At 40.5% G+C, this 15,033-nt stretch overlaps 2 protein-coding genes and 1 non-coding gene across 3 annotated transcripts; 2 read left to right on the forward strand and 1 right to left on the reverse strand.

Moving 5' to 3' along the window:
* The first annotated feature begins 255 nt into the window (after window positions 1-255).
* LOC114515801 (tyrosine-protein kinase SYK-like) lies at window positions 256-5,098 on the forward strand. Its single transcript, XM_028535110.1, has 2 exons — window positions 256-483; window positions 2,084-5,098. Exon 2 carries the CDS (start codon window positions 2,116-2,118, stop codon window positions 3,826-3,828), a length of 1,713 nt encoding a protein of 570 aa, XP_028390911.1. The 5' UTR covers window positions 256-483; window positions 2,084-2,115; the 3' UTR covers window positions 3,829-5,098.
* A 328-nt stretch (window positions 5,099-5,426) lies between these two features.
* On the reverse strand, window positions 5,427-14,416 carry LOC114515802. The gene is made up of 4 exons (XM_028535111.1): window positions 14,292-14,416; window positions 12,328-12,426; window positions 11,962-12,042; window positions 5,427-5,810 (listed from the first exon to the last, which is right to left on the reverse strand). The coding sequence occupies exons 1-4, from the start codon at window positions 14,340-14,342 to the stop codon at window positions 5,463-5,465; spliced, it is 579 nt and encodes a 192-aa protein (XP_028390912.1). The 5' UTR covers window positions 14,343-14,416; the 3' UTR covers window positions 5,427-5,462.
* On the forward strand, window positions 8,024-8,130 carry LOC114516393. Its single transcript, XR_003686292.1, has one exon. It is a non-coding gene; the product is annotated as a U6 spliceosomal RNA (small nuclear RNA).
* Window positions 14,417-15,033: the final 617 nt, after the last annotated feature.

The raw sequence follows: 15,033 nt of genomic DNA on the forward strand, positions 1-15,033 counted from the left end.
AGTTGTAATTAATAAGCTTGTCCTTTATAAGTTGTAATTAATATAGTACGTTCTTTGAAATTTAATATTTTTTTTGGCCCGGGGGTAGGGCATTTTGCGCATTTGTTTTGCTTTTTCGTCCCATGGGTGGGGCATTGTTCCTTCTTTTTTGCCCTACCCCCGGGCATTTGCAGCGAAAAAATAAAAATTTACCAATGCCCGGGGGGTGTCCCGGGGGGGGGATGGTCGCAGCTGGAATTGACTGATGCATTACTCATTACGGTATCTCGACCCAGTCTCCACATTGCGCGGTCAAGAGAAAAAAATACGATCAAGGAAGTGCACATATGAATGATATGATATTTTTTGTCTATTTACAAAAATATTGAGCCAAATAGTTACAAAATATAATGACGTTCGGTAAATGTTAGAAAGAAACTAACAGGGTAATTAATAGTGACTATCGCTGCTGCGTATTCTTTGGTATGCTTTAAATTCCCAAAGGTATGTGTTTTTAGATTGTTGACTTTATCGATCGGCTTTTTTAATGAATACCGACACGCTGGACAATACATGGTCCACGCTAGATTTTAAAGATATTCAATACTGACATTGAGCGAGAGTTGCATTTAACTTAGTTTATTTTTTAAAGTTAAATCAAAATGTACCGGATGAAATTAGAATCTATTTCACTTTTTATTTGAAACGTGAACGTATGCGTCTTGTGGGTAATTTGTTTCGCCGGCGACAGGCCTGGGATTATTTACAGTCGGAGAACGGGGAACAGCCCAGAGTTTGTACGCTAAAGGATCCCAAGTAATTACGATTTGGACCATAAAATTGCGTGTTACTTTCGTAATAAAATAATAAATGTTTTCCCCCCTGCTGAAGGAAACGCAAATATCTAATTATTTATATTGTTTAACCAATGTGCGACTAGAAGCTATGATGAGCTGAACTTAATATGGTATGCTTGCTACAGACTACATCAATATATCATATTTATTTCTACTCATTTATTTCCCACCATGACAACTATATGAGCTATCATTTGAGGCAATTGTCCAAAAAAGCTCTATACCTGGGAACGTCCTAGATATCATATGATTGCAGGGATTATGAACATACACATCCAGGAAACCTACCCCCCAACATTAACAAGATGAAACAATGCCTTCCCTGTCCCCATGTGCTTCTATGCCATATTGCGTAAAGAACATTTGTTTTTCGGTGGTGAACATGGTTGTAATCTGTTACAACATTCCAACCAAATGTGTAATATTAAAGCCAGGCAGATACTTGAAGTAAACAACATTGAAAATGATATTGTATTCTTGATTTGTCTTCTTAATAACAATAACTTTTGTGAAAATTGGTGGTTATGAACTGTCTTTTCAACAACATAAGACAATGGGCTTGGAGCAAATTTAGTAATCCTAATGTCCAATGAGTGTATTCTAAGATGGGTATGTCAGGTGATGTTAGAGTGAAAAGTTCAGTATACTTGACCACTCAGGTAGATGCATCTGGGCATGTAGACAGCAACAAGAGGCATTACCTTAAAAAAATATTCTAATCTGTCTCAATTTATAATTCGGAGGGTTGCATGTTTGGGCAAACCTGCTAAAATTTTTAAACAAAGTCAAGTCTGTCAATTTGTTCATGAAAGTACCAAACAAAGACACTCACTATGAGCCAGATACCAATTTCCGAATACTGTTTCACTGACAAATTAAACTGCCTGTCACTAGACAGTAACCTAAGCTATGTTTACACTACTTGCCCAAGCCTGGCTTTAAAGCAGATTTTCATTAACATACATTAATAAGCCTTTGAATGGAAAAATTGGGCCTTCTGTTCCATTAATGTAGTGTTAATACAGGGGTGGTCCAGCACTTGTGCACTAATTTGCATCACAAAACAAAATGGTTATTTTTAGCAGTTTGCTTGTGTCATGCAAATTAGTGCACTAGTGCTGGATCCACCTCTGTGTCAGCATGCCATAATGCAATACTACAGGCGTGCCCTGAATGATTGCCAAGTACTCTAAAAATAAGTGATTGTGTGGTAACAAACTTCATGAATTTCCTTGTTATGAATGTAGACGAAGAAGCTCATTGAAACTTGTGTGAAAACATGGACGACCCAGTACAACAGCCATACTTTTACGGCAGAATATCACGTGAAGAAGCCGAAGGATATCTTCAACGGGGTGGACGGGAGAACGGTAAATTTCTGTTACGAAAACGTCCGACAGAATCGCAAAGTTTTGCGCTTTCCTTGTGCCACGGACGCGGTGTGATCCACTATCACATCCAGCATCACTCGGACGGAAAGTACGGCATCGAAGATGGTCCTCGTTTTTCGAGTCCTACGGAGCTTATCGACTACCATCGTGCCAACCAGGGTGGCCTTCTCACCAACCTTACCAAACCCTGCAACCGACCGCCAGGCGTGGAACCCAAGGTGTTCACAAACGTGAATTACAGCGAAGTTGCGGCCGTCCAGGAGGCGGCCTTGAGTCAACTCGGGATCCAAGATCGACGGTCGCTTGGTAAGAATCACATTCCGTTCGAGAAGATGTTGGGCATGTTACTCCACGCAAAGCAATCCTGGTTTCATGGCGTCATCTCGCGCGAAGAGGCGGAATCGCGGCTGAAGAAATCCGGCTGCAAGAACGGAATGTTTTTAGTGCGAGAACGGGAGAAAGCCCAGGGGACTTACGCGATCGGACTCTGTCACGAAAACATGGTCTACCATTACCTCCTGAGTGCTGACAGCAGCGGAAGGTTGTCGATTCCATCCGGGCCGAAATTCTTGAATCTGATGGAGTGTGTTGAATACTACCTTAACCGTTCCGATGGGCTCGTTTGCAAGCTCTTAAAACCCTCTCCTATAACACAGTTCAACAAGAAGGCCCCGCTCCCCGTTCCCCCGGGTGCTGCCGGGGAATCCGCCCCTCGCACCGAGACCATCTACGATACGGTTGCCATCAAGAAGTCGCCCGTGTACCTCAACGCGTTCAAAGATATCAAGGCGCTCGACTCTAACAGGCTGGCACTGCAGAACAAACTCGGGCAAGGAAACTTCGGGTCCGTCCTGAAAGGAGTCTATACGCTTTCGAATGGAAAAAAGATTGAGGTCGCCGTCAAGCAGCTCAAGACGGATGCGGCCGCTCAGAAGACGGAGATCGAACACGAGGCGCGTATCATGTTGAAGCTGGATCATCCGTATATCGTTCGAATGATCGGCATGATTCATCAAGCCACCATGATGTTGGTGATGGAATTGGCCATCAATGGTCCACTCCACAAGTTCCTTCGCAAACACAAAGAGGTGACCATTCGACAGATTCTCGTCATGATGCTTCAGGTATCCGAAGGCATGGAGTACCTCGACAGCAAGCATTTCGTCCATCGGGATTTAGCTGCTCGAAACGTGCTCGTGGTCGACGTGAACTTCGTGAAAATCAGCGACTTCGGGATGTCCCGCGCGATGGGCGTCGGAAACGATTACTACAAAGCGGAGGCCGCTGGAAGATGGCCTCTGAAGTGGTACGCGCCGGAATGCATTTACTACTACAAGTTTACAACGAAGAGCGACGTCTGGTCGTACGGAATCACTCTGTGGGAAGCGCTCACCTATGGCGGGAAACCCTACGACGGCTTGCAGGGCCAGCAGGTTATTCAGTATTTGGAGCAAGAAGACAGGTTGACGTGTCCTCTGCATTGTCCAGAGAGCGTGTACAGCCTGATGCGTGCGTGCTGGGAGTTCGAACCAGTTAAGCGACCAGATTTCTCGCTAGTTAAGGAAGCTCTGTCCGACATTATTTTACACTTCATGCAATAGGCGCTTGAGGTGAAACGGCTGGTTCGCACGAGTGTATTACGAACAGATATCATTGAATATACATATAATAAAGTGCGTGGTATCATGCACCTCAAAACTCAGGAAAAATATTTATTAAACACATAACATTATTTATACACGCACTACAGTCAAAATATTATTAACGCGGCAGATTTATGATCATTTGTAACCAGTTTTCTCGATCTGGCACGAAATGTATGTTTTTGGCTTATCCGTCTATCGATGATTTAAATTGGTAGTAAACATCGTGCTGTGAAATACAGTACATTAAAAGCTGGTTGAATTATACTCAAATTTTGCCAGCCTTTGTTGTAGAACTCCGAGGTTATTTTCCAAGTTTTTTTTCATATAACCAGTTATTTATGTCTCTCCCCAGTTCACTCGTGCGAGCCAGACCGAAACAGACAATTAGGTAAAATTAATGCAGTTATTATATATATTTTAATGCAATTTATATCACTGAGCTGGCAGGTATATTTTAGTTGTTTCCTAGTGAAGCATTCGGAAATGCGCGAGTACTTGTTTTAAAATTTCATAATTGTATGATATAAAATGATTTTTACCTTGATCGAGTCAGAAGTAATTCAATTTTCGAAAATTACTTGGGGTCATACGAACTAAAGGACTGTTTACGGAAATTACCATAGGCATAGGTTGTATATATCACATGCAACCTGTTTTAATTTTAGTGGCTTTAGACTTTATACATCATACAATTAAATCCTTGAAAAGAAATGGAGATAGGGAATTGAGGATTTTAGGAAAGAACAGCATAGTACTTTTAGAAAACTTATTCTCCAATCGTGAAATATATAAGATAAATACCTCATGCAGAAGTCACGGCTTTGCTATTTTGCATGTTTCGTCTCCTAATAAAAGTCTGCTCGATTCAACTAAAAGTTGAACCCATGAGCGGGTACACGTATTGAGGAGTCAGGCATACGACATATATACGCTAGCTTGAATATAACAGTGTAATAAAATTTTAAGATTTTTTTATCAAGTATCGTGCATATGGTAGATAATTTTAAGTATAGGCCAGCTGAACGCTTGATCAAACGTCACTAATATTAGTAATATTGTGTAGTTTAGTATTGAATTTAAAACCAATTTAATATTGTATATACATTGAAAGTGTGTGAAACTGATGACTGAAGAACATGACTGGATTACTATAGTTTTTTTATGTTACTTCATTTGACCGATAGTAAATCACTGGTATCTGAAAGGCTGGGAAATCAAACGCGGTTCGGGCACTGGGTTCGGGCGAACCTAATGACTAATGTTATATTAAACTTTAAGTTCATTTGTATTCGATTCGGCACACGAAAGTTCGACGTTTTGAAACGGTTTTGGGTGCAATTTTCTCCTTGTGATAGATGCAAGCGAGTGAATAGTTATAAACGTTCGGATGTTCAAGTTCTCTTTTCCGAACATCGTTAAGTAGTCCACACCTTCACATCTATCAAAAGCGGTAACTCGCACATATAAAATCGCAGTAAAATCGCAAGAATGGTCGGTGTCTTGGTGCGGTTAGATCTTGAAATGTTTTTTACTATTATCATTCTAAGTAAGAGTCTGAGTAATACAAAATTTTATTTCAGTTTCAAGAATCAGGGTCCCAATAATCTATTGTATACTTTGGGCTTGTGTGAATAGACCCAGGTGTTTGCTCTAAGGAAGGGTTCCTGTGTGATAGCAAGAACGTGCAATGGGGTTGTGTAAGGGGCCCCGAACGAGGTCAAAATAGTCGACTTTTTTGGATCATATCGTCTTTGAGCGTCGCTGGATCTAACCGTGTGTTCGTGCGGGTATCTAACATGTTTTAGAGGCGTTTTTGGTCTTGGTTTACCGTACGAGGCAGTGTAGCAAGATCTTGGCGTCTCCGTCATCAGCGAAGGCAGCAAGCCGTCTCCGGAACACTTGTATTTCAAGGCTGGTAGCATTTTCTTCCCGGAAACCTGTGCAGGAGATGAGAAATGCGACTTAGCTTGAGTCAAAATGCTCTGCATGTACACACGTAAGAATCTCTCAGAGTTATTGTCGACAACGAGGGACTGGGTACGAGAAGCGAAGGAGAGAAAAACCTGGTTCCATTTGGTCGCAATTGTCGCGGGCAAGTCATTTTTACCCATGACAAATAGTCCGAAAGTAGGCCTATATCTTTATATCTGTATCCATTCAAAACATTCCTACAATTACTACTTCTACAGCCGCTGCTGATCTGAAAACTACAACTGGATTACGCCTTTTTTATTGAATTCGAAGTCAGAATGTCTTAACATGAATAAGCTTACGTTTTAAGTCCTGTAAATTATTTACAAAAACGAGCTTATATATATAGAAATTATCAAAATTAGCTTAACTATCAATCAAATGTCTTTGCGATGCTGATGTGGGTATAGCAGAACAAATAAACGGTATCCCACATCTCAACGAGAAGGCTTGATTTAGCTCATGAAGGGAGAAAATCTTGAACACAGGTTTAGGAAATGTTTAAAAAGAAAGTTCTTGCATAGTAACTTATTCAGCAAAGTTTCACATTCACAGATTAGGAAGCGAATGCGTATCCACTTGGGTGTGTTATGGGAACACATCCGTGTGCGATAATTGCTAGCTTTGCAAACTCAGAATCCAAAACAATGGATGGGGTCAAAAGGCTACACAGAAAATCGGCAAAAACGGTCTTCCGATATATAAACAATATATTGTCTGCATGTAGAATTCCCACCCTGGCTTTTCCGCATCCAGTCAAGTCACGTTTCACAATGTGTATATATAGGACTGTTGAAATGATGCCAAGTAAGGGTTCCCGGTTGCACAATACTGGATGAGACAAAATCAGCCCACATTAACCATTGCCCATATTGTGATGCAAATTTGCAAACACGTCTTCGACACTACATTCACCACGTCTTTCCCAAGACGAGCAAGTTCCGCGATCTCACAGGCTATCGATCCGCCTAGTTATATATTAACTATAATTAACCCCCGAAGTTCGATGCAAGAAGGAACCTGTCAAACCCTTAAATTACCTCAGAGTCAATATCACTTAATCGTGTGTATCCATGACATAAATCAATAATTCTTTTAGTTTATCAAAAAGAATAAATTTTATTCCATTCCGTAATTAGTAGCTCTGTTGTAGTCCTGGGGAAAATTCTGTTCGCAAATATCAAAGCTTCACAGCCAAACAGCTTCTAACGAGTTTGAACAGCAAGTTATACTTATACCCAACCCTGCAGTGTCGGCATTGCGAATCCTCAAGCAGCAAAACTGTATTGTAAATGTTAGTAACTACAGGCTATCGTATAGAATACTTTCGGTAGTCTGGTAGTCTCACAGTATAAAACTGTCTAACACGAACTCTTGACTATACCAAATCAAACTGGGTAAAGCAAACTGCCTCACGAAATCCACATCCAAGACAGTGTTCCCACATAGCTGAGCTGGCTTCAAAGAAGCTTATGGATCGCTTTCCTTCATTTTTGAAGACTACTAATGCATGGCAGTACCATGATTTGTCAATTTTCAACTTGCTCGAAGGTGAAACCGATCGCCGGCCTACCGGTCGCTAAACAAATCATTGATCGCAAAAACCAGGTCGAAACTAACTTTCTGGGCTGGTTGTATAAAAAGATAGGTAACTCAGTGTATCTACGCTTAGCGAGTGGTCGATAGAAACGTGCATTTCGGAGTTAACAACGATAAGGACTACCTCGAAATGTAGTCGAGACTTCCATACAATCGTCCTTGGTTGGGGGTCTGGGAAATCCGATATCATCACGAACGGCTGACCAAACGTTCCCGATACGTACCTCTGAGCCTTCGCACGCGTTGTCAGCGTAACGATGCATACATTATGCACTTGGATGCTTTACAAAACGACGCACTGAGCAGGCGCAGAAACTTCTGAACAGAAAGATGGAAAAATCACCTTCTTTCTGATAAAATCTATCATTCCTACCACTTCAATCGACTAGGGATACCCCTAACCAACTTTTCAAAGTAAAAATGGTCAGATTTGTGGTGATCGTGCTTAGGAAATTCAGGGGTTAAATACGGGTTTAGAATTCATCGGGGGAGCCTAATTTGCATAGGAAACACTCGACCCACGACTCTAAGGATCCGTGGGTACCACGTTGATAAATACCGAGCAAAAAGAGTGTAAGACGTGCTCGCTTCGGCAGCACATATACTAAAATTGGAACGATACAGAGAAGATTAGCATGGCCCCTGCGCAAGGATGACACGCAAATTCGTGAAGCGTTCCAAATTTTTAAACTTTTCCACCTCGGGAAAGGTTTGCCTCGACGTATGGCCTGCCCAGGACAAGTTGAGAAAGTTCTTTTGAGGTTGTTTTCTTCGGTTATGCGAGCGTTAACGAGATGTTCGAGATCGTTGTGTATGGATGGATCCAAGTCTTCTTCAACAAGATGATCAAGTGTATGGATCTGATAACCCCGGAGCCATGAACAGAGTTACTGAGGACACTAAAACTTAATCGATATATATCTTGAAGCGACAAGAATGGCATCAGAAAGAGCCTTCAACGCTTGTATGCCAGTATGGTCTTCACCCATGGATCGATATAATTCAACATCGACTATGTTGCTCAGGACTCTATACGCTGACAGATCACGTTTAGTTGTACAAAATCTTAGTTTTCGGCTGTTCTGTAACTCAGCATTCTACGAAGCATTCTTCGATTATATCGTTCATTGCGAGGTGCAGTCGAACTGCATGAACACTACCGCCATACATTTTCCAACCTCAACACCTCTGAGTGCCAAAATTAACACCTTGTCAGCCTCGTCAAAACAGACTGTTTTTAAAGAAAATTTGATGGTAAAATTTATATACCTAATAGATATTTATATCGTAAAAAAAACGAGAAAGGCATTAGCTAGAGCCTTTAAGGCTGTTAATGGTCTTCTCCGATGGATCGATGCAGTCGAACTTTAATTGTTGCTAAGTAAGGACTATAGATACGCTGACAGTTCACAGTTCACACCTTTAGTTGTACCAGATCCTCATTTTCTGGCTGTTCCGTATGAGTGTGACCCAGCATTCTACGAAACGTCGATTATATTGTTCACTTCGGCCGTACACTTTCCCACTGCAAAACCTCAAGTGCGAAAATTAACACCTTGTCAGCCTTGTCAAAACAGACTGTTTTGAAAGAATATTTGACAAGACCATGTTGATGAAGTAGCTATCTAGACATCGGACATCGAACGCTTATGCATGTCTATGACCGTAAAGCATCAAGCTTTAAGATTTAAAACAAGAACCATCCAAGACAGTAGACTTTAACTTCAAGGACTTCACATTTCAAGCATAGTTAATATACGTTTCAGGTGGGTTGATACCATGATGTACAGGTATGGCGGTATCTGATATTTTCAAAATCTGAATGTGTCATTTGATGATCAAAGCCATAATAAAGCCAGTCGCTATTAGTGTCAAAGATGCATCCATTCATGGCTGCAGATACTGTTCAACAATAAAGTCGCTCACATTTGTTGAAAAACATTGCATACACCTGAGTGCTATCGAAGAAGGATTAAGACTCAGTCCAATTTACTTTAGTGTAAAACATCTGAATATAAGCAAGAGCCAGTGTGGTATTTGCAGTAATAGGCATTACAACTTGAAGCATTGATTGTAGGCAGTGGCTAAACCATCTTCATTGCACCTTAACTCCCAGATGATTGTAAGAAATATAGATAACCGCAGTACAAAATGTGATAAGAGTTCTCAAATATATATTTAACATTAATAAATGTACCATTGTATGGTAGGATAGCACTGTAAGCAAAATGGAGCACAAACTATACTTGGATTTTTGGGACATCAACTTTCCGACAGGATGACCCAACTCATTCCACAGCTGTCACCACAAGGCAAACACACACAGAAGCACTCAGAAGCCAATGTTTGTCACATATTAGATGAGCCTATTCCTTTCATAATAGATGCTTCACTACACCAGTGGGGCATTCTCAAGTGTTATCTCACTTGATCAATGAGAAAACTATTACAATATACCATTGTAAGGCACAGAAAGAGTAATAAAGTACAACAGGAGAAGAATTTCATCTTAAAATAATCATACATATGGCAATTAGTCGTTAGCCCACATTCTCTAGAAATAGTACAGTGAATTAGAGTCTGAAATAATCAAAAGAGCTTATGTGTATAATTTAGTGACTTCCCAATAGCAATTCTTGATCAATCATCAAACAATTCGGGATAGGTACCGGTACAAAATTTAACAAAAAAATAGAGCAAAGCCCAAAGCACCGCTTTCCATAAAGTTAAGCACAACCGGAGAGGAATTCCAACTCAAAAGACAGTCCACAATAAAGGGAATCAGAGGTTATCCTGGGAACAAATACAATATTTTCAATGGAACAGCTGGGGGGCTCCATCCCTGAGGCAAAATATTGAATATTATTATTCAGTTCTCTCAATATATTTCCATATTATTAAAGCATGCTTTATGCTTCGTTAACCCCAATTGTTTGAGACTTTGAGGATATGAAACAAAGCTCATTTCTTGGTTGTAATATTAAGAATGTGGGAATTTAAATACCATTTAAAACATGTGTAACAAACTGTATTTGCATAACACTACCACGAGGGCACGACCTTTAAATTTAGCAATAAATGCGCATCTGTTTGGACCCCGGGAAGCTTTTATTTATAAAGAAAATAATGATCATACCTTCCGGTGAAATATTTCACTTGAAAAAGCTTTGCTGTGTTCGGTAAAAGTGCCATTTTCGGGCCATTCGGGGCTTTAAATTTCCACAGTCATTTGTGGCGAAATTAACGCAGAATATCAAATTACGTAAAAATACTTCAGGACCGCTACCTTTATGACGTCATAGCGTTATCTCACACTGACCTCTATAACTTTCCGTGAGTTTTCGGTGGGGGCCCTGAGCCGGATCAAACTCATTCCCCGGGACTGTGCCATAACATACTACAACCTGCGTGTAGGCACATAGCTGTTGCCACTACTCAAATATTCATGTGGACCAAACGCACCCTACACACTCGGTGTCCGCCCTTCCCCCACCGTCGGACTCTATAGCAGTGTTTACACTAGAGACCTATACCTGACCTAAGACCTAACTTAAGCAGTTAGTCCTGTAGTGTAAACGCACTAGGACTGACCTAAGACCGACCTAGGACCGACCTAAGACCATGATTTCAGGCCAAGCATTAGAGGTGGCCTGAAAACATGGTATTAGGTAAGTCCTAGGTAAGTCTCAGGTCAGTCTGGCGGTGTAAACACATTTTCATTGACCTAAATGTGATCGAAGCTAATTTCCATGACAACAAACGTAAATTCGAGTCTTTGATGTCAGCATTTAGCTGTCTTGGAATTTCAGCGCGATTTTGCAATAATTAGGGGGAAATTCAGAGTTGATAAATTAGCTACATGGCGAATTTCGGAACTTGCCGATAAATTATATCATATATTTTTTAATTTTGCATGAAATCGTTGTTTGCCAGTAATCCCAGTAATATCACTATTATATACGTCGTAATCTTTTACGAGGCTTTGTAGCTTGTACGAAATAAACAAACAAAGAACTGCAAGCTTATTTTAATATTCTCCTCGGAGTACTTTATGTTGCGTGTATGTATATAAGTCCCGTTAGGTAACTGGTGTAAACACACCCTGTAAAACTTGGTTAGGTACTTCTCAGGTACGGGTAAATGTCAGGTAAATGTCAGCCCCTTCGTGTAAACACGGCTTAAATGGTTCCGCAACGCATTATTGAAATTTAAAACTCATCATCCCATAATTTATCCCACAGCTATCCCATATCCATATATTATCGACGCTGGTTACGCCACTGACTACTATATTGTAAATTGAAGAGGGTGGACCGTGATTAAGGAAGTTCAAGTTATTTGACCTAGGGGGATACATGGTTATTCTCCCAGACTTCCTCCCTTTGCCGCCAAGTAAAATTTCGTATTAGGACGCTATTAAGGATATCGCGCTAATATAAAAGATGCAAGGCAGGCAGAAAATTCGAATACGAGTGCTTTCTAAGAACCCGTGGTATCACTAGGTACAGAAATACGTACATTTTCAAAAAAACTGATTCCATGACTTTGAAATGCATTGCGGTTGTCGTGTCTTGAAAAAGGAAATCCACCTCGGCAAATCTAAAGGAATGATACCAAGATTACAGAAGTCGGTGCATGTTAATGAGCCATCTCCCAATTGAGCAAGGTACTGGGTCTAATCGCAAACCGCAAAGCATCTATGGACTGTTTGGAAGGACAAAAAATGTAAGTCTGAAATCATTTGTCCTTCCAAACAGTCCATAGATGCTTTGCGGTTTGTCGTGGCCACAATCTGTCGCGATAAAGCCTAAAGAGCAGTCCACTCAACGCCAACAAGTACGAACATTCCTATACAATATAATTATAGAATATTCTCCGACTGACCTCGCTAGCTGTGGATGGCAATCCTTTTGGCTGGGAAACAGATGGTAAAGTGTTGGATCGAGGTTTATCCAACTTTTCCGCCCACGGTCTTACGCAAAACTAAAAGCAATACAAGCCCGTAGGAATGATTCATCAGTTTAAACAAAAAATTATACGGTACCTTTACCCCTTTTAAAACGCAGAGAGTCAGAGACATTTCGGTTGCATAGACGTACGGGCCAGGGGGGTGAAGAACTGAATAACTTCATTCATTGGCACACACCTGTCTCATGATGGTGTAACCGAGCTCAATGGTAATCATGTCCCCAATTGTCATATAGTGAACAATTCCAACACTTTTACCGGAACTCTTTAAGCGCCGCATTAAACAATATAACCATGCTTTGGTTATGATGTCAAATATTTTGATATGGATAACCACGCTGTTTTAATGGTCAAATGCTTGTCCTATGTAAAGTTACAAGCATATTTGGTGATGATATACGAACATTAAACAATATAACCATGAGTACCATGCTTTGGTTATGATGTCAAATATTTTGATATGGATAACCACGCTGTTTTATGATTTTCTGATGTGACTGGCTGATGAAAACGCATCAGTCAAAACTTCACAACTGAAAATTATACGAAATGGACAGTAAATAAGAAGACTAGTTTTCTGCTAAACTGCTTGGTTGAGATACCGTTGTATGAGTACACTCGGGCAGATTAACTAATCTTTGGAAAGGCCTAGGTATAAACAGACTGACACATTAAAAAGTTGTAAAGGTCGAATATACCGGAATGTGATAACGGACTAATGATAGACCACTCTAAGGCTCTGGGCCAAGAGGTGATGCAGCATGCGCATAGTGTTATGAATTATGTCACATCAGTCAGTCAAAATGCTGGATCCTCCCCTGGTTGTATAGTACACTCGATCGGGTAACTAGTTTATGGAAAGGTATAAATAGTGAAGGTCGAATATACCGGTAAATATTTTATAAGGTCGAAAGTATACCGAAAACGGACCTCCTATATAGAGGTGCTGCAGTATAGTTTTTTGTCTCATCAATCAGTACTACCTCTGAAGGTAATGCCCGTTCTTAAAATTCATTTGGAAGCGTCATATGCAACAACTTAGGCGCCAGAAAAAGCGAAGGGGCATCAGTGCCGGGCACTCTGAACCCGGCCTTAGACAAAAAATCTTTTTAACTTTTTACGATGTTTATTTGGGAGATGCATGCCGGCAAGTCTGTTGATGGCTTAGTTTACAATAGAGACAAGATCATTCATAGTGGACAAGTGGAAAGTGCAATTCCTTTGACGATATACGTCCATGTATAATCTATGAACTATTGTAAAAAGGCGAATAACCCGAAAAGACGAACAGACGTTTGGACTGACGAGCCTTTCTCAGTGGCCGTACCAGCTCGTCTAGACGGTCGGTCGGTCGGTCTGTCTGTGGTAATCTTGAAATTCTATTTCTCGGGACAGTCAGTACATGCATGATCAGTATACGAATAAAGAGCGCTTTAGCCGTTATGCATTATATATAACAAGGCAGAAAGGCTTGACGAATCAGTTTATGACATTGTCACTCTTAAGCCAGCAAACTACTCGATTGATTCGACTACATAGCCGTGTTTACGCTACGAGCCTACGGGCCTATATATCCTGTTTTCGAACTTGATCTCTGCAGGAGAAAGGCATCGACCATGTAGGCTAGGCCTAAATCAGAACAGGCAATCCTGGTCTCCTGCGCAAGCACTCGCCGTAATGAATTTACACTGTACGTCAATGAAAATGTAGTTCAAACCTGGGTCTATACAACAAGCCCGGCCTTAGTTTGCTGTGTGAACACGGCTTATATTAAGTGTAAACACAGATCATTATATTTCATTAAGAGCAAAGACTATAGTCCATATTCAGACATCAATTGATGTCACAAATTCTCGAAGCAAAAATTCCTACGAACTTACCCAATGTTTGCCAGTCTTAGTCGAGGGCGCAAACTTTCTTCCTTTAGCCATTTCTCTGCAAACACACGAAAAAATATGCTTTCTACTTGGTCAAGAAGTTTGCACGCTTCGTTGGAATTAGTTTGTTGTCATTTTATCTTTTTTGTTTACCGTCGCCATGGCACTTAATTAATATGGACAAGCACGTGCATATTGGAGTAATAATTAATATATATGAGAGAATGAGAGTGTACATGCAAGAACCAGATGCGCAGAACATGACAGAAGCTGTACCTGATGCACGAATCCACCTCAAGCCACCGAAAAAGTTTGTTTGACATTGAAGTGATATAAAAATCCGTTCACACGATCCAATTGAATGTTCTAGAGTCTAGAACATGCGAAGCAAATCAGTTACGAGCGTACTTCTTTTTTAATAGCAAACTGTATCTTACAGACTTACAGGTCTGAACAGAATTGGATCCGACAAAATTGGATCGTGTTAATATGTAGACCTTAAAATGTAAAGTAAAACCTGCCAAAAATGTTTTATTTACGTCACGATGTCCTGACTGAATATAGTGAACTGCAAATATCTCAGCCGTTTGACCATCATAGGAATTACTTAGGTAGAACTTTGGATGTTTTGTAACCTTGATACAAAAAAATATGGTTGAAATATCAGAGACATAGTCAGCAAAGCCTGTTTTAAACGTTGTGCTTCTCATGTCATGTGGTGAACGCAATCAAATTTCACCACAAC

Source organism: Dendronephthya gigantea, unplaced genomic scaffold (assembly GCF_004324835.1).
Source record: "Dendronephthya gigantea isolate DGI-Jeju-01 unplaced genomic scaffold, DenGig_1.0 000005F, whole genome shotgun sequence".
NCBI classification, from domain to species: Eukaryota; Metazoa; Cnidaria; class Anthozoa; order Malacalcyonacea; family Nephtheidae; genus Dendronephthya; species Dendronephthya gigantea.